This window comes from Monodelphis domestica, chromosome 3, assembly GCF_027887165.1.
Source record: "Monodelphis domestica isolate mMonDom1 chromosome 3, mMonDom1.pri, whole genome shotgun sequence".
NCBI classification, from domain to species: domain Eukaryota; kingdom Metazoa; phylum Chordata; class Mammalia; order Didelphimorphia; family Didelphidae; genus Monodelphis; species Monodelphis domestica.
Window position 1 is genome coordinate 417,910,743 of NC_077229.1, and position 18,431 is coordinate 417,929,173.

Genomic DNA, 18,431 nt, shown 5'->3' on the forward strand with positions numbered 1-18,431 from the left:
TTAGTGTCAAAGATAATTAATAGTAGAGAAGTATCCAAAAGTCCTTCTACCATAAAGAGCAGGAGAAGCAAGGAAACTGGATAATTTACAAACTAAAACAATACCCCTGGAGAAAATCTTTTAATGGTCATTTTTAATGGGTATAAAGGGGCAAAAATCTGCTTAAAAAATTAAGGTATTGACATATGCTAAAATTCAAAATACAAGTGAGAAGATGGAGTAGATACTTTGAATATAGAACAGGCACTGACTTTTGCTCTCAATTACTTATTTCACAAAATGAGAAATATATCTTAGTAAATCTTCACCTGAACATTCTTTGTTGACAGTCTTGTAAAAACTGATTCTTTCTTAAGTTGTGATATTTTTTTCCCTTACAGCTCAGAGAAATAAACAGATGTAGAACAGAGGTTGTTTCTCTTCATTGTTTAATATAGTCACATGAGTAGGTTGAAACTGACAGCATAAATATCTCAAGTCAGCTGCCTTAACACCTTCGTGGTTTCAGAATTGTTGTCCTTTTCAAAAGCAGACAAATTACTCTAGGATATTAGATTTGTATACTATAGTATGGATGATTCACCATCATGATGAAGCCAAGATTTATTGATAATAAGTTTACTTTGACCCTGGCACACAAAGACTGAATTTCAAATTCATATTGGAAAGATAACTGACAAACAAATTTCTTTATTGGAAGATTGTAAAGTATCATTCACTTAATTGAGGTTTCTGGAAACTAAAATTGTGGTTAGTGATCAAATTTATTACTGTCATGGAATGCAAGATTATGTAAAAATGTTGCTGTTTTTGTTTATGATGTATATTAAATTTAAGCTAAGTTATATATAAGGTGTGCTGTTTGGAAGTGTGGAAGATACAAGAGTGGAGCTACAGATAACAAGTTTATGCTTGTATTTCCTACTGAAGAAGACTTTCACACAAGTTATTTCCATGGGTAGGTGATAAGAAATATCACTCTGCATGTATACACATTTATTATATATATATATATTTTTTGCATGATTATACATGTAGGAGTGGTACAATTTTGACTTTGACTGATAATGACTTTATGTTTAAATCTAATTTGACATTTCTGGATCTATGTAAATTTTGATGAGTTTTGTCCCAGTACAATTGGCAAAATAGTTAAAAACTGAAAGAGCACTGAAAGAGTTCATTGAAAGAACTAAGTAACTTAAAATCAGTTCTTTTCCAAAAAAATGTTGTCAAATAGTCAATATTGTACTTGACCCTCGTATCTTCTGCACTCAAATGTGTTTTTAAAGGAGATTAGCATATTGATATATATGTATATATATGTGTGCATATATATATCATATATATATATATTTTGAACTCTGACGATATTATGAAAGCTATCAAGCAGTGCTGCTTTATTTCCTTTACAAAAACTATCATGCTCTAGTCTTTTTAATTTAGATTAAAGTACATACTCTTCAATAAAACCATGGATCATTCCTTAACAATCTGATTTTAAAAGGTCCCTGATAAAATTAATCTCGTCCTTTTGGGGGAATGATGATCATTTTTCTAATTAAGTAATCTTTTTCATTTTATATCTAATCGTCAGAATTTCATATTGTGGCATGTTCGCGCTTTATATGCTGGCATCTATTACATATTTACTTTTATGTTGGGTTTTAAATTTTTTTTGATGTTAGTAACATTATTCCATTAATCTGTGGGACTATGTTGGAGGAACAAAAACTAAAAAAAGTATTGTTCCTTTTTATCTTCAGTGGCCAATTTATAAAAAAAAAAATTACATACCAATATTTAGAAAATAACTTCTTTTCATATTTTACTGATTAGTTGAACTTTGTTTCTCTTTGAAAAGTCAGTGGTTGTTACAATATCCATTTGTAGGATGAAAGAATATTCCTTATGGAGACATTTTTTAGGCTTATTATGTATTGCCTTTAGTAACAAATGGCATCCTTTTATGTCCATTTTATTCTAAATCTAGTGTAATTTAGTGTTAATGGGATTTTGTATGATCCGAAGCAAGAATAGCACAATAGAAAGAGCATTGTTTTGGAGTAGTCAAAGGAAATTGGGTTAAAATATGGGTTCTCATACTTAATAATAACTTAATAATGAATAACCTTGGACAAGTCTCTTAAAGTCTTTCAACCAGAGTTCCTTTTCTGCAAAATGAAGAGGTTATACTAGAGGACCTCTAAAACCACTGCAGTCTCTAAGTTTATGACCCAGTTTTTTGGTTTTTATTTTGTTTTGTTCCTTGTTTTCTTAAGGAAAGTTTTTAGTTTAGGCATTGTTGTTGAGAGGAACATGGCCACTGTTTTTATTTTTATTTTTTAATTTATGTACCTGAATAGTGGGTTATTTTAGCATGGACTGCTGGAGTATACTCACTTTGGAATGAACTTCAGGAGTGCCAGTTAGAATGGGAAGGATCTTATCTTCCTTTTGAATATCTGAATATCTTTCAGTGTGATTTCTATTTTGTCGCTTTTTCTAACAATTCAAAAATTACCCATTATTTATTTGAAGAATAGACTGTCATTTGAGCGAAGAAAAAATACTTTTTTTGCACAATGTGGTCTCCATTCTCAACATTTCAAAATAAAATCCTGAAAATGGATATTGCAGATTTATTAGTTTTGAAAATACATTTATATTGTATATATACAAACATTTTGTTGTCTCAGTACATTGCTTGGAATAGATTAGTAGTTCATGAATTGCTCTTGTGTAGTATTTGTTTACTTTGTTTTAGAAACTTCTGTGATTTCATATATTTCAAACTTTGGTGTATATGCCTTATTAATGTTATGTAAAGAACATTCCCATATTCCTTTTTCTTGCAAAGCTACAGCTTTGGTTAGTGTAATCCATCGAAAGTTAAATACTCTCAAATCAATTTTTTAAAATGTAATTTTTCTTGTTAATGGTTTATATCAATTTTATACTTTAAAAGTCTCCATGAAAGTTCACTTTCATCTTATATGGAGTAGAATCATTCCTCTTATTCTTAATATTTTATTCTTTAGCATAGTGAAAAGAATTAATGAACTTCACTTTAGGATAGTGAAAAGAATTGAATGTAACATTGTTAGTACAATCTTTAAATGAACATTTTCCCTTGTTCTAATGTTATACATCTTTGTAAACTTAGGGTACATTTCTAGTATTGCATTTTGTTTAAATTTTAGTTGTATGAAGGACAACTCTTCTACTGCAAATACGATAAGATAGTAAAAGGAATCTGACATTTAGAAAGCTCTTCTGTTTTTTTTTTTTCAGGAATATTTTTCTCCCCACATATAGATACAGTATACATTTTCTTTCTTTCCCAGATGGACCTTCAATTGTAGCTCATTATGATATATCTGACACCAACTCTGACCCTGAAGTGGTAAATGTGGACAATTTATTGGCGGCTGCAGTAGTTCAAGAGCACAGTAATTCTTTAGGAAGCCAGGATACAGGAGCTACCTGGAAGACCAGCGGGCTTCTAGAGGAACTGAATGCTGAGGCAGGTTGGTCAACTTTAACCACTTCTCTGATGCCATAACATGCATGTGTCCTGGCAGTATTTTTTCTTTAGTTATAACCTGCCTAAAGAACAGAATGGGTCAAGTCAGATACATTTTTATTAGGTAGTAGTAAATATCTGACCAAGTAAATGTCTGACCAAGATAGAGTATTATGTCACAGATTTGTGAAGGCATTTGGGGATTCTACCAAGATAGTGTGGTAGTGAAATATCCCTGAATTTGGAATTAAAGGATCTGGATTTGAGTTCTGACTCTTAATCACTGTGTGATCTGGGTTAAGACACTTGTCCTTAGAACATGAACAGTAACTCTTTGTCTATTCTGATGATAATTATTTCTTAAGCCCAGAAACTACTTGGTATAGACAGCTTTCCTCTCCATTTCCTTGGAGGATCGTGAACACAATAAATTTCAATTCTTCCATATTTCAATGCTTACAGATCTCATTAAATCACCTGCATGTAGCCTTTCCTATAAATACATATATCCAATTTTATTTTTTCCTACTATTCTTTTCTAGTTCTTGTCAGGTTATCTGTGAAGAATAGAAAATTCCCTCATCCTTACCTCCTTCTCTTTCTCCTTCTTATTCTAATTATGGACCAAGAAAGAGCCCTAATTTCATGACCGATAAGGTCAAGTCATTAGGGATACCAAAAAGTGGAAAGTCCTAAGGTTTGAATGAAGTTAAACTTAAGAAGCAGTACTAGAGCTCTTCTGGAAATACTCCTTCCATTTACCTTCTCCTTTCTTTAAAAGTAGATTTGGGGCCAGCTAGGTGGCTCAGTGTATAGAAAGCCAGGCCTGGAAATGGGAAATCCTGAGTTCAAATCTGGCCTCAGACACTTCCTAGCTGTATATTCCTGGGCAAGTCAGTTAATCCCCATTGCCTAGCCCTTACCACTCTTCTGCCTTGGAATCCATACTTAGTATTGATTCTAAGACAGAGGGCAAAGAATAAAAAAAAAAAGAAAATGTGATTTTTCTCAGCACTATTATTTAAGATAAAGAAAACTTTGTTCTTTTTTTTTTTTGTATTGTTAAGAAATTCTTAATGGACAGTATTGTAGAATGTAAGCTCAAGAGCAGGGCTTCTTGTCTTTTTTGTCTTTGTAGCCTTCCCTAGTGCCTTGTACATACTTGATACTTAATACATATTTATTGTCAAATTCAACTATTTTTCATTATATATTCATATTACTTAATAATCTGCTAACTGGGCTTCTGTAGGCTAACCTGGGAATTCAATCATCATTCATAATTTGGTTTATATGGGAAATAAAAGTTTCTAAAGAATCAATTTATAATTGCATGTTTAGAACACAATCTCTTTAATGTTGGGTATTGCCGGGACTGAAATTCTTATAAACCATAAAAAGAAATGAAAAGAAGATTGTCATGGGGACTTTTTTTCTTAAAAATTTAACTTGGAAATGTTTTCTTTTCTAAACTTTTCTTTTGTACTTAAATTGAGGTTCACTATGGTTGAACTAATTTTAAGTTGTTGGTTTTTTTGGTTTTTTTTTTGAAAGAGCTTTGAATTAGGAGGAAGAGGTTATGTCTTAGAACTGAGTTTTCTGCTAATGAACTATGAGACCTTAAGGAATTTACCTTAGCTTCTCTGAGCATCAGTGTCAGTCCATTTGTAAAATGGGTAGTAATAATTATTTTACTTGACTACATTGTTTTATGGATTTTGAATTAGGTAACAAAAGAAAGCATTTTGAAGAGTGTAAAGCATTACACAAATGTAATGCAATTGACTTTACTGCCATCATCTTAGGTATGAGAAATAAACCACAGGGTGATACATACTTATTCACATATTGCTTAATGCAGCCTGTATTCATGTAAAGTATTTATTTAATTGAATCATCTATGTTTTGGGCTTAATCATTTGGAGGATGATTTCTTATTACTGATCTTAAATTGCTAACATGCCTCATTTTAGAATTTTCCCTACTCTTCCAATTAAGAGGAACTCTGTAGTGAACTCTTTATAATTAAAAAAAAAGTTATATCACAGTTAGTTTGGAATTTAACTAGAATTTCTTGATAATATTTAGAATTTTCAAGACTAAAAAAAATTTATTATTTGTATTTAGCACCTACATTATAACTTGAGATAACATTTAGTTTAAGTAGTTCCAAATTTCACTCACGTTCCCACTTGAATTCTTTTTTAGAATATAGATTAGATCTGAGAATTCAATCTTTATCACAGTTTTAACAGACTTTGCCCTACTTCTTCTACCTCTAATTTCAGGGCCATTTTTTTCATCAGTGCTATTCTAATACCTGCCAACACTATTGTGACTTTGAGATACAAGTTTACCCTTGCTTTCAAATTATGACAACAGAAAACTAGCCCATTAAATTTAGAGCATGTCAATCATGCTGCAATGTAAGGGTAAATACATTATATGTTTGTTCCTGATTTTCCTTGTAATTTTAGGCCTTGAAATATGATGTTTTAACAGAGTCAAATGGCCTCTTGATATATAAATGTGAACCTGGGTCTCAAAAAGCTATTAAAATTTCAAATTTATAATAAAAAAAAAAGAATACCTTGGGCTAAACCTTGCAATCTGGATTGCATATTCATAATCCTAAAATTGGAGCAGTTACTCTCTGAGGTAGTTACCACCTCAGTGAGATCAGAATAACCCACCCATTCTTATAAAAGAATTGATGTTCTGGGACCCAAGTGGACGGCACTGAAACCAAGACAAAACAACTAAATCAACAACAAATTAAGGAAAATGAAGTAGAAGTCAGGCCAGCCACTAGTCGTCAGAGGAATTGGACCATTCAGGTACTACTATTTACTGTTTGTTTCCTTTTTCTTGCTTGTTGTGATTCCTAAAAACAGTAGTAAATTGACTGGGATGGATTTCCCATTGTTCTTGGGGATTTATTTCTTTTGTTAATTAAATACATTAGTCTGTCTGAAAAAATCTTTCCTTTTTACTATAACCACCAGCAATTCACTGTAGGAAGCTTTAGTTATATATTTGGATGGCTAGGAAGGATGGGGAAAGATGAGAGTGGATTCTATTGATACTTACAGTCAGACTTTTTTTTTTTTGGTCAGAGTAATTGAATTTAGAGACCTCAGAAGTATTCAAGAATATATATGTCTGTGTCTATGTATACATACCTATACATTTCTGTTTATATTCTCATTTATTCCCTCAACATCTTTATTATCGGGAGATAGAAGAAAAGTGTTGTTCCTATTCTTAAAAATGAATAAATTGAAGTAAAAAGATTTGCTTTCCTCCATGTCACATCTATGAAGTAGTGAGATACACTAGCCTTAGATTCTTTTTTCTAGGCCAATATTAGATCAGTAGTGATGTTGAGACTTAACTTTCCTATGAAGGCTGCTTGTAATCAGCTTATTGCCTTGTCTTTGATAACACCCATCATATTTAAAACCCTATGGATGATTCTGGCTTTCAGGAAGAGTAATTCTTTGTAATATATTTTTTGGGAAGGTGTCAACAAGCTACATTAACTAAAATGTTTTCCAGGTTGATTGCCTGCTTCCTATAAATATGTTTTTGATAAAAATGATCTTTCTGATATGTACAGAGTCATGTTTTTTGGATGTTGCTGTTCAAAAGATTTAGGCATATCAATAGTATTTTTTTTTCTAAAGAGTTTTCTCCTCAAAAAGTCCTTTCTGAAAACCCCAAATGATTACATTATCTGAAATCTTTTTAATGCTTTGTGCCATGTGATGATAAAGTAGAGTGAATGATTCTAAAAATTAAAAACAAACAAACAATAAACTATCTCTGTTCTCTGAATTTTTTGCTGTTTAAAAAAAAAGAGAGAATGGAATTTAGGAAATACCTAACAAATTAGGTTTGGCCTTTGCCTAGTAGACTTGAAAATCTTAAGTTTTTTCTATTTAAATTTGTTCTTTTGTTTTTGAGAAAGTAATTTTCACATGTAATCTAGTTGCCATTCTTCAGCGATTATTCTTCCTATAATAACTATCTGTCCTGACTTTTTAATAAAAGTTGAAAAAAGTCCCTCATGGGAGAACAAAAACATAGAATTTTCTGATGATTATAGAAATTAGGGAAACTGTCTTTCCAAAGATGTGTACAGTCAGTACAAAGAGTCTAAACAGAGACAGCCATCTGTCATCATAGCTAAATATAACCTCTTGATTTATTATACAGTTTAATATATGATAATTGAGGTATTTACACTTCTTTCTCTACAGGCCTGATTCTTGCATCAGAGCTGGAGAAGACTACCATCACCACTGGCAGTGTCTCAGAGAACATTTTAGAAATTTTGACTGCTTGTTCTAGACATCCGATTTGCCAATGGGCTCCCATGAAACCACGAGGGAGCTAATAAAGAGGCCAGAGAGGATTAGGGCTTGCATAGAAAGTCCTTAAAGAAATTTTGACATGACATTAGGAGGGTCTCAGTGAAAGGAAGAACCTGCAGGCTGTGGCTCCAAAACAGCTGAAAGCAGGTGGGAGTGGAGCTACATCTCTGACTCTTTATGAATATGTTTGATGCCCCATTATGGAGAACAGCATCTCCCAGGCCTGGAGCAGATCCCAGCTGCCTTATCATCATATGACACATCTTCCTTGCCTTAATGCTGGAAATGTGGCGGACTAGCTCATAAACCTTGTCTGTAAGGGCCCTAGCATTTGCCAGAAGATTTGTGTTTTCATATTTTTTTTTTATCTCTGAGCTCTTGTTTGATTTGCCTTATTTTATCTTGTTACTGATTGTCTTTGGTAAAAAATAAAAATGTGCTAACCACACACAAACACAAAGCCAGTCTTCCTTTTTCCAGTTGTCATTTTTACTGAGTTGTACAAGTTTAACTGAACCAAATGTGGCAGACTTGATTTGCAATTTTTTATGTGCTAGATAAAAACAATTTTGGTGAATTGAATTACTGGCTATGTTAGGGTAAAGTTTGCACTTACTGATTACTGCATATATGCTGGATGAATGTAGGGGTTATAAACATGTTAAAGAATATGATATTTTTCAAATGTCATTATAAAGTCACGATTACAGATAAGTTAGTATGGCATATTAGATACCCCCCCCCCCAAAAAAAAAAACAAAATGTAGTCTTTTATGTTTGACCTGGGTTTACCACTATTGCTAAAATTAAATTTTCAAGCTATTTAAAATGTAAATAATAGATAGAGACCATGTTTAACAGGATCATCAACATGTTCCCCAAATTATCCCACCAAACAGGAAGTTTCATGACTGATTTCTTATATGACTGGATCTGGGAGTAAAAGCAGCACTGAGAACTGTCAGATTCTTTCCCTCTTTTTTCTTTTGCAAGAAAAATCCAGGAGAAAGAATTGCCAAGTGATATATGTTTGTTATAAGCTATCTGTTGTTTTTTCAGAGTTGTACCTAAGTGATTTTTCTGGAAGCTACTCCTTTGCTTCCCAGGAAATAGTAGGCAATGTGAATTTTGGGAGCCTGTTAATAGTAAATACTTTTCTTAGTGAAGCTATAATATTCATGGAATCTGTAGTACCAATCTTAACCCTTTGAGATCATAACATTAATATTTAGAGTTTCAGGGGCCGCTGGGTGGCTCAGTGGATAGTGTTAGGCCTGGAAATAGGAGATCCTGGGTTCTCTTCAAACACTTCATAGCCATGTGACCCTGGGCAAGTCACTTAACCTCCATTGCCTAGCCCTCATCATTCTTCTATATTAAAATTGATACTTAGTATTGATTCTAAGACAGAAGGTAAGAGTTTAAAAAATTTACTTTCCTTTGTGTTTTGTTAACAGTTTGGAAGTCCGAGGTCCCATTGATAAAATGAATAATTTGAATCTGTTTTATATCTCATGATATTTTATATGGCCCCTCTCTTTCTCCCTCCCTCCCTTCCTTTGTTCCTTCCCTTCCTTTCCTTCCTCCTCTTCCTCCCTCCCTGTTTTTTAATGGTATTAATGTACTAATCGTAATAAATAAAATAAATATTTAAAAACTCATGGAGGTGTATAGTTACCCCTTTATTTACAAAGTTATATAGAACATGATTTTGACCCATAAATAGTGTGTTTGTAAACTTACTTTTTAAAAATATTTTAATGATTATCTTTTAATATTGTTGGTTTCCTTTACAAGCCTATCTATTTTATGCCTTTAAAAACATTATTTTGAGATATACATAGGCTTTTCCAGTCTACCAGTAGAGCCTATGACACTTAAAAAGTTAATAACTCCTATATTAGATTGTAAGCTTCTTGAAGGCAGGGACCTGGTTTTTAAAGAATCAGTTTTATTTCACAGTTTCTTATACATAGTAGGCACTTCAAAAAATCAACTATCAAAAAGCATTTATTGAGCACTTACTATACCAGGCACTGTTAACTACTAGGAATACTAATATGGATAATAAAACTACACCTACTCTTAAGAAACTTACACTCTACTGGGAAATATAAGTATATGTATGATTATATATAGAATATATAAAAACAACAAATGCAAATAGAAGCAGTAATTAAGGACAAGATATTTTAGGGAGGAGCATACTGTCAGTTAGGGAGACCATGAAAAACTTTGTGTAGAAATTTGAAATGCCATATTATGGAAAAGAATACTAAGAGATGAAGATGAGGAGGGGAGTACATTCTGGGGATGAAGTACAATCACTGTAAAGGCTGGGAGCTGAAATGTATGTGCAGAATAGAGAAAAAAATCAGTTTGGCTGGATCATGTAGCACAGGAAAGGGCTTCATGCAATGGGGAAAGTTTGGGAAGCCTTAGAAATATTGTTCCTCCCTTTTGGTAGAGAGGTGGTGAACTGGAAGTGCAGAAAGAGACATACATTTTCAGACATGCTTAATTTGTTGATTTGTTTGCTTTGTTGTAAAGTAGAACTTTATAGAGGACAGTGATAACTGTAAAAAAAAAAGTATCCGCTTAAAAAAAAAAAACTTGATGAATTATGTGGTAGTAGACAAGCCCCTCAATCTTTTTTGGCCTCAGTTCTAAAGATCTAAAATACGGATCTAAAATCCTACTATCTCCATTAACTTCCTCAGGAAGAAAGTTTTTGAAAAGATTCCCAAAGGTTTGAAGCAGTGAAATTTGGAGGAAAAAAAAAGTGATACTAAACAAAAAGTTGCCATTTTCTCTTTGTAAAAAGAATTAGGAGGACATTGATAAGCTGTAGTTTCTGGAGGAAGGCAACCAGGATAGTGAACGGCCTTGATTGAAGCCATGTAGATTGAAGAAGCTGGGCATGTTTGGACTAAAGAGGAGAAGACTTAGGGAGAATTTGATTGCCAGCTTGTAGTATTTAAATGGTTGTCATGTTGAGGAGGGAATTTCACCTAGTTATCTGGGTAGGTGTTTCAAAGAGACAAATTTAAACATTTCCTAACATTTGACCAAAATTGGAATGGACTGCCTCAAAAGGTGGTAGATTCCACCTCCTTGGAAGTCTTCAAGCAGAGACTGGACCACTTGATGGGTATGCTTTAATGGAAATTCCTTTTCTCTACTTAGGTCAGGCTAAATGACTATTGAAATCCTTTCCAACTTTCAGATTTTATGGTTCTGGGAAGGTAGAAAGGCAACAGATGGCAATTGTCAAATATGGTAAATTAGAAAACCTAAGTGCAAAGACGTAACCTAGGAATTGATTCCACTCTTTTGGTACTATTTCTTAATTCCATAGGGAAATGAAGTTGCAGAGACATCTGTCCTTGGGAAATTTTATGATACAAAGCATTACTTGACTTGTATAGTAAATTGAAGCTTTTGAGCATTTACCATGGCTGATTACCTTAATTAGATAGAATTTTGTTTTGAAGAATTTTTTAAAAATAAATTGCTCATGTTTTCATAAAAGTACTTATTGTAGTTAGGACGGACATTTTAGCATATTTCAATTATGCTAGATTTTTTAAACAGCTGGCTCAGTTACATCTACTGTGATTAGTAGGTATCAAGCTAAAAAAAGGAAACATTATTATAAACTTATAAGCTCATAGATGAGTTAAGAGGGGCCATTACTTTTAAATTTTCCTTCTATTTGTAACTTTAATTAAACTCCGTAATGTTAAACTTGGTATGTACATCACCTTAATTTAGAGAAGCCAATTTAGTGAGAGTACTTTGCTTGTACTGGGGAAAATAAAAAAGTTTAAATAAGACATAGCTCCTGTCCTCATGGAATTATAGTTTATCACTTTTCTGAGCCTCTGTTTTTGTAGATAATGTTGCTGATCCTATGAAGTGAATTTGAGGAAAGTGCTTTATAAATTTATAAGCTCTAAGGAAATGTGAACAGTTATTAATAGAAAATGTATAAAGGACCAGAGAAAATTTTCTTTCTTTGATAGTTTGTTTCTGTGTTACTAAGGGTTCATTCTTTTAGAAAACTTGTGAATATCATCTGACTTTCACAAAGCATTTTAGTATGACATTGTTAATGAATTTTAATTATTATTATTTCTGCCTATCACTACTAACATTTTCCAGAGAGTGTTTTTTCTTTTTAAGAATTAATCCAACATTGGCCTTGGTAAATTTCCACTTAGAGGTACGTTTGCCCTGAGAGATATTTTAAAAGAAAGCTAAACCAAACCTCAAAAACCATAAAGTATGTTATATGAATAACAGCACCACTGCATCTTACTCTAATTGAGTGACTGATTTTGTAACTTAGATTGTATTAAAAACTTGGTTTTTAATTCAAGAAATTTTTGGTATTTGTGAGAAGTAAAATTATAGCACTTGCCTTTTCTTTCTTCACTTAGGTCATTTGGATCCAGGATTCCTAGCAAGTGAGAAAACATCTTCTGGCAATGCACAACTCAATGAAGAGATTAATATCGCCTCTTCAGACAGTGAAGTAGAAATTGTGGGAGTTCAGGAACATGCAAGGTAGGACGATAATAGTTTTGCCATTTAAATTTTGATTTTTATTTTCACTAAGGCAAAACCCTCCTAACTGTGACCCAATACTTCTCTTTCCTAACCTTAAGCCTCCCCCTTCTACCCTTCACTCTGCAGAATTCAAAAAAACAGATAAAGGAAAGTACTAGACAAATGGTATAGTTGGTATGAATAGTGGGAGTTGCCTGTCAGATTCTTCTTCCTTTTGAACAATTTTATGGTTATGTATGTAGAAGTTTCTAAATTCAGGACTGTAGTACAGTATTGCTTCACATTTTGACAAATCGGCTAATACAGATCATCCTTCTTTTAGGATTTACTGGCTTAAAACTGTAACATTTGGGATGCCCTATATATATATGTTGGTTACTATTGCTGTTTCCTCTGCCTTTTATTTTCAGTACTTAAGGGACAAGTCTTAAAGTTGAGACTGTAGGTAATACTACAAATTTTTGCCTTTTATAAGAGGAGTAACACAATAAGTTTTTTTCATTTTTTCATTACTGTTTTATCACTTAATCCCATTTTTTAGACTGACATCGCATGATACTGGTAGTTAACAATTAATTAATAATCCCTTAAATTCTCAAATATGTTTATAAAAAGTAGATAATGTAAAACAAAAGTCAATTTGGTCTACCTCATGACAGTCACTGTTATTAGTTATTATTATAACATTAGGTTTATAGCCATAAAAAGTGGAAGTTTAAGAGAGAACTCCCTTAAGGCCATTGAATTAAAAATTTTTTTTTTCCTCCTTGAGAGAGACTAGAAAATGCTAAATATGGTCTTTCTTCAGATTTGGAATCTTTGGTTCTTAAATAGAATCAAGGGACAATGCCGACAAAATCAAGCAACAGGTATTTAATGAGTGCCTATTTCTGTGCCAGATGCTAGCTGGGTGCTGTGCAGTGAAGTTGTGGTGAAGGAAGTGAAATTGTCCCTGCCTTCAAAGACCCTGATATTCTGTTACTTTTCACTTGATCACATGAAATATTTGTTAAGTACTTAGCACAGTGCCTGGCACATAGTAGACATTTAATGAATGCCTGTTCCCTTCCTTTACTTGTACCCACTTAACTCTTGCAGAGATTTGAGATGTTCAGAAGAAAGTAGAAAATGAACCTTCTCATTGATTCAAATAAATTTAAAGTAGGGGGGGAAATCCTTTTTCATCTCCATTTAGTGGAGATAAATTTTTTTCACACAAGTTTGTAATGACGGCTAGTGTGGAACTGATCTTACCAGAGAATCTGTTCCTTGCTGCACTGAGTTTTATTCTGCTAACAATTCTGATTTCAGCATTTAGGATTTGACATCACATCTTCCCCTTAGTGGGCAACACTGAATTCTTCAGAAAACATCATGAATCTTCTTTAATGCTACATATTATTTTATCACTTTTATTTTTCCTAACTAATTTTTTCACATTGTATCCTTCTTTCATTCATTGCTTCAGCTTCCCTAAGTTTTGTTTCCTTCTCCACTCTTTCTTTTTTTCCTTGTAAATTCTGTTACCTTTTCCATTGTATCCTATTGTACAGTTTACTGTCAGAAATATCTTTGAATTTTAGTCACTTCTTTTTTCTTTTATACTAGTTTCTCCCATTTTGCCCCTTAAAATATCTCCATTGTCTTCTCATCTTTTCTTCAACTCAACTTCCATGTTTCTCTTGTTCATATTTACATCCCTCCCCCCATTAGATTCAACCTTTTCCCTTTATTGTCTTTCCAATAGTTTTTTTTTAGTATTTCCATCTTGTTAACTTGACCTTACTAGGGAGAAGTTAGAACTATTCATTTTTCTTCACATCATCTCACTCTTTGCTATCAGTTTCTTTGATATTAATCTTCCATGTCTTCTTAGTTATTAAACTGATGATATTTGATTCTTTAATAAAAATTCCTTGTAAATTTTTTCTGTATTTAAAAATATTACTTTCAAGCCCATGTCAAGGCTTGTTGGGCCTTTCCATCTTAAATTTCAGTGTTTTTTTTTAAATTTTGATCTTCCCATTTCCTTTGTCCTTCCTATCATCCAGAATGGCATAGACAAAACTACCATAAATTAAATTATCAGCACATATATCCCTCATTGGTTTCTTCTTGGCTAATACTTCAAATTTTAATTTATTCAATTCCCAATAAAAGTCCTACACATTCTATTCTTACTTTTACTCCTTCCCAGATCTCCATTTCTTTCCTTTCTCCTTAGCTAGGCACTTCATTTTCACATGTCTGTCTAAGTGTCTGCTTCTTTCTCCACATTTTCCTGTGGCCAAAAGTCTAAATCATCTAGCTACCTCTCTGCCTTTCTTTTGCTTCTCTAATCTACCTTACATCATAAGGCCTTTATTTTCCTTCTGGTCAGAGCTCTCAGGAAGAACTGAAAAAATTCACAACAATTCTATAAAATCGTGGAAACTAGAGACAAGTCCATTGTTTTCTTTGTTTCCTTTTTTTTCTGGTAATTTCTGTGATTTTTGTCCTCTCTTATTTACCTAGATTATAAGTACACTGCAGAAAGACACGTGGTCTCGGTTTTGTATAAAACCAAATGATCTAATAAAATGCCAATGTATCTTGCAATTCTTTTGTCAGGGGACATTTTCTTCTATTCTCTTAAACCCTGGAATATAAGGAATGATTCTTTGGTTCTGTTCTGTGTGTTTATTTGCTGGAGATATTTTATTCTTTCTATAGATGGCTAATCTACTCAAAACAGTATGGCATTTTAGAGTTCAGAAATATAGATTTTTCATTTAAATTCAACTGAGGTATTTTTACCTGACCCATGCACATACATGTGGACATCTTGTACTGCCCTTTGGACTTTGAGGATGACTTTGTTGACCTCTTCTTTAAGCCTCCCATGGTTCCTGAACTGCTTCCTTTTCAGTGTTCTTCATATTAACCATGAAGACTGAAGGACTTTAAAGTGGATGGGGAGGCTTTCTTTTTGGTTGCATCAGAATTCCACCTTTTGGTTGCTTGTATCTTATCTGGAATTTATTTCTCTTGCAGGTCTAGGGTTGCAGTTATGAAGTATTGATGGGCTTCTGGCAGGGTTATCGCATGGAAAAAGGTTTTAGGTTTTGATCCACATCTTTTTGTTCTAGTTTGATGTGCATGCCCAGTCAGATGTTTGTTTGGATTTAGTTGTCCGATGTTCTCATTGTACTTTCCTATCTGTGTTACACATTGTTACTGAAGTTTTGAAGGTTTATGAAACTCAGGCACTGTCCTTGAGTGGTTGTTTTTTGGGAGGTTGTGGGGGCTTGGTGCCATATTTCCTCCCGGGAAGTGTTTTGATATTTGAATTGAGTCTTTTTGATTGTATGTGCCTTTTTTTTTTTTGATATAATAGTTTCTTTACCTTGCATGTTAAACTCTTTCCCTGCTCCTTTATTTGCAATTTTGATGTGTTCACTTAGATTCCCCATTTCCCTTATGTAGTCCTAGACTAGAAAGCATGCTTTTCTGAGCTAATAGTTGAATGAAACTTTGCTGATGGCTGCTTTGTATTGATGGTTGATGCATTGAATTTCTTTTTCTTTATCTGAACATCATCATTTCCATATGGTGTTTTGTGGATAACTTGTTTTCAGTGTGGGATATTATCTTTTAGGTTATCAAGGTGCAATGAAAGAGTTCTCTTTCAATTGAATGGGAGCATTATCATCTCTCTGAGGTGTTGCCCTGAACTTATTCAGCCTTATAGGGCTCTGTGCTTTGTCTGGTCACCTGTTTTGACCAAATAAATGAGTTTCTGGTCCCAGGATATAAAGTGCCTTACTTCTGTTTTTTCATCAGTATGAGTAACAGGATGATTGCTGAAGAAATCTGTTGAGGCTGAAAATAGTTTCATCTCACTGAGCCATGTTAGGGATATCCCAAACTTCCCATCTTCCTTAAACCCTACCAGTGCATTTCCCCACATTCTTTTGTGTAGCTTTCCATTGGGGTAGGCCTCTACTCTGAGACATTTTGCACCTTTGCTCATTGACACTAATGATGACTTAGATCCTTAACCAAATAATTGATGGAAGATGGGAAAACTTTTGAATATTGCTGCAGGCTTCCTCTAAAAGCTAAGACAACTAACTATTAACAGTAAACATTGAAAATCAAAGATGGCAAATTGGAAGTCTTGGAGACAAAGACCTTGGCCAGAAATACTGCCACAAAATAGCAAGCAATCACGTGATGTTCTATCAGGGAAAGTAAATGAGATTGTCACCCCCAAAATAATATAGAGAACCCATAAATATTTCATTTTAAAGGTATTATCTCCTACAAATAAGTTGGCTAATCTAAGCCCATGTTCTGCATTTTCTTCTTTTTAACATTGTGAAACTTCTTGTTTAAAAATTTGATTACAGTGGATAAAGGACATGAAGTTGATCATGTCTCTAAAAAAGGGAAAAGGTTTTAAAGAAAGTTTTCTGGTTTTTTGGCAAGTGAACTAATAAATCAATGTGGAACAATTTGATTGCATTGTGCTTCTTTCTCACCCTCTCATCTCATTACACAAAAATGAAAATTCAGAATGATCCTAAAATTTTAGTGCAGTTTTGAATTATTAAAACTCAAAGTAGCACTCAGACTTTTTGGGACACCATGCATTTCTTGTGGCAGGTGGGAGGAAGTAATCTTTGATTTGGTCCAGCTCAGTTAGCTCATTTGTCCCTTTTGACCTCTGTGGTTCATATCACAAAAGGATATGAAAATTTTCTTTTTATGTTAAGATTCCCTCAAAATTATAACCATTAGACCGGACATTTTATAGCATTTATCTCCCTTACAGTCTTTTTCTGTGGATTCTTCAGTTTTCTATAACTTTTAGTTGTCTCTTATGGATTCAGTCATCCCAGTAATAGGTAATATTTGTGTGAGACCTTAGGGGAGAACTACTTTATTATTTCTTTGATTTCCTTCAGTTTTCTAGTATATGTTTCTCCTTTACAGCTGCCTTTATTTTCACTTGTCCATTTTCATTTGTCCATTGTTGAGCTCTGTACTGTTTCCTTGCCCTTTCCTTATTCAGCTCTTTTTTTGCTACCATTAGATTGGGATATGGTTTTAAGATTCTTAGACTAAAACTCTTTTGGGACTTAGCCAGTCAGACTGGGAGTACTAAATCTGAGCTGATTTATTTGATGTTATGATCCTCATTTTCTTGGATTCTAGTATTAGTATATCAGAAATTAGCTTTAAAAATATAGGTATTCCCAGGTTCATAATTAAATCATTATTTCAGAGAAGACATTAAGCTAATAATATCTTGGCAACAACTTTAAATGATGCTATCACTGGCTGGGAGGAATTGTTTCTCAGTAACCCATTTGGCATAGAAATAGTTTTCAGGCTAATTCTCCAAAAGGAACAGGAGTCCTGTTTCAGGGACTTAAAGTTCCTGTATTCAGGCCAAAGAATATCCACTCACAGAGGCAATTCTGGCATTGATCCCTGGTCATCAATACTAACCTAGTGCTCTGCTGAACTAGGTTGGGCTGGTAGTTTTAAGAACCCCAGCACCACTCTTTGTATTTAGACATCTAAGCATCTTTTGAGCCCTGCTTTGGGAACCAGGGACATTAGTCAGGGCACCTGTTAGATCTCATTTAAGTTTAATTAGGGATGGTTAGTACTTAAGATAGAAGGACACAAGTGGTAGTGATCACATCCCACCAGCTGCCGTCTTCATATCTGACTCAATATTTCATCCTGGGAAACTTACAGAGCCTTTCAAGGAATGTGAAATCCAAGCTGTTCATGATTCTTTTCTTCCCTAATAGCCCTTGAAGGAATTTCTCAGATGGACAATTCTGCCCCACTAACCTGAACCTCTGAGAGTTTGAGTTTCCTAGATCAGGGCTCTGCTGATTCTGCTCCCTCCCCAGAGATTATGGGCTGTGATAAGAGCAGAAAGGTGCCATGTTTATTCT

The 18,431-nt window shown here is 33.6% G+C and overlaps 1 protein-coding gene across 10 annotated transcripts in view; it reads left to right on the top strand.

Moving 5' to 3' along the window:
* ARK2N (arkadia (RNF111) N-terminal like PKA signaling regulator 2N) overlaps positions 1-18,431 on the top strand; it is a 98,256-nt gene that overhangs the window by 74,870 nt on the left and 4,955 nt on the right. For 4 of the 10 annotated variants that reach the window (XM_007486629.3, XM_007486626.3, XM_007486625.3 and 1 more), the window contains exons 3-4: positions 3,348-3,530; positions 12,345-12,471. In XM_007486629.3, coding sequence (XP_007486691.1) covers positions 3,348-3,530; positions 12,345-12,471 — 310 coding nt within the window. Of the gene's footprint in view, positions 1-3,294; positions 3,531-7,788; positions 8,050-12,344; positions 12,474-15,507; positions 15,569-18,431 lie in introns of those variants that run through there. The other 6 variants (XR_463920.3, XM_056824388.1, XR_008917831.1 and 3 more) reach the window with 6 other exon arrangements.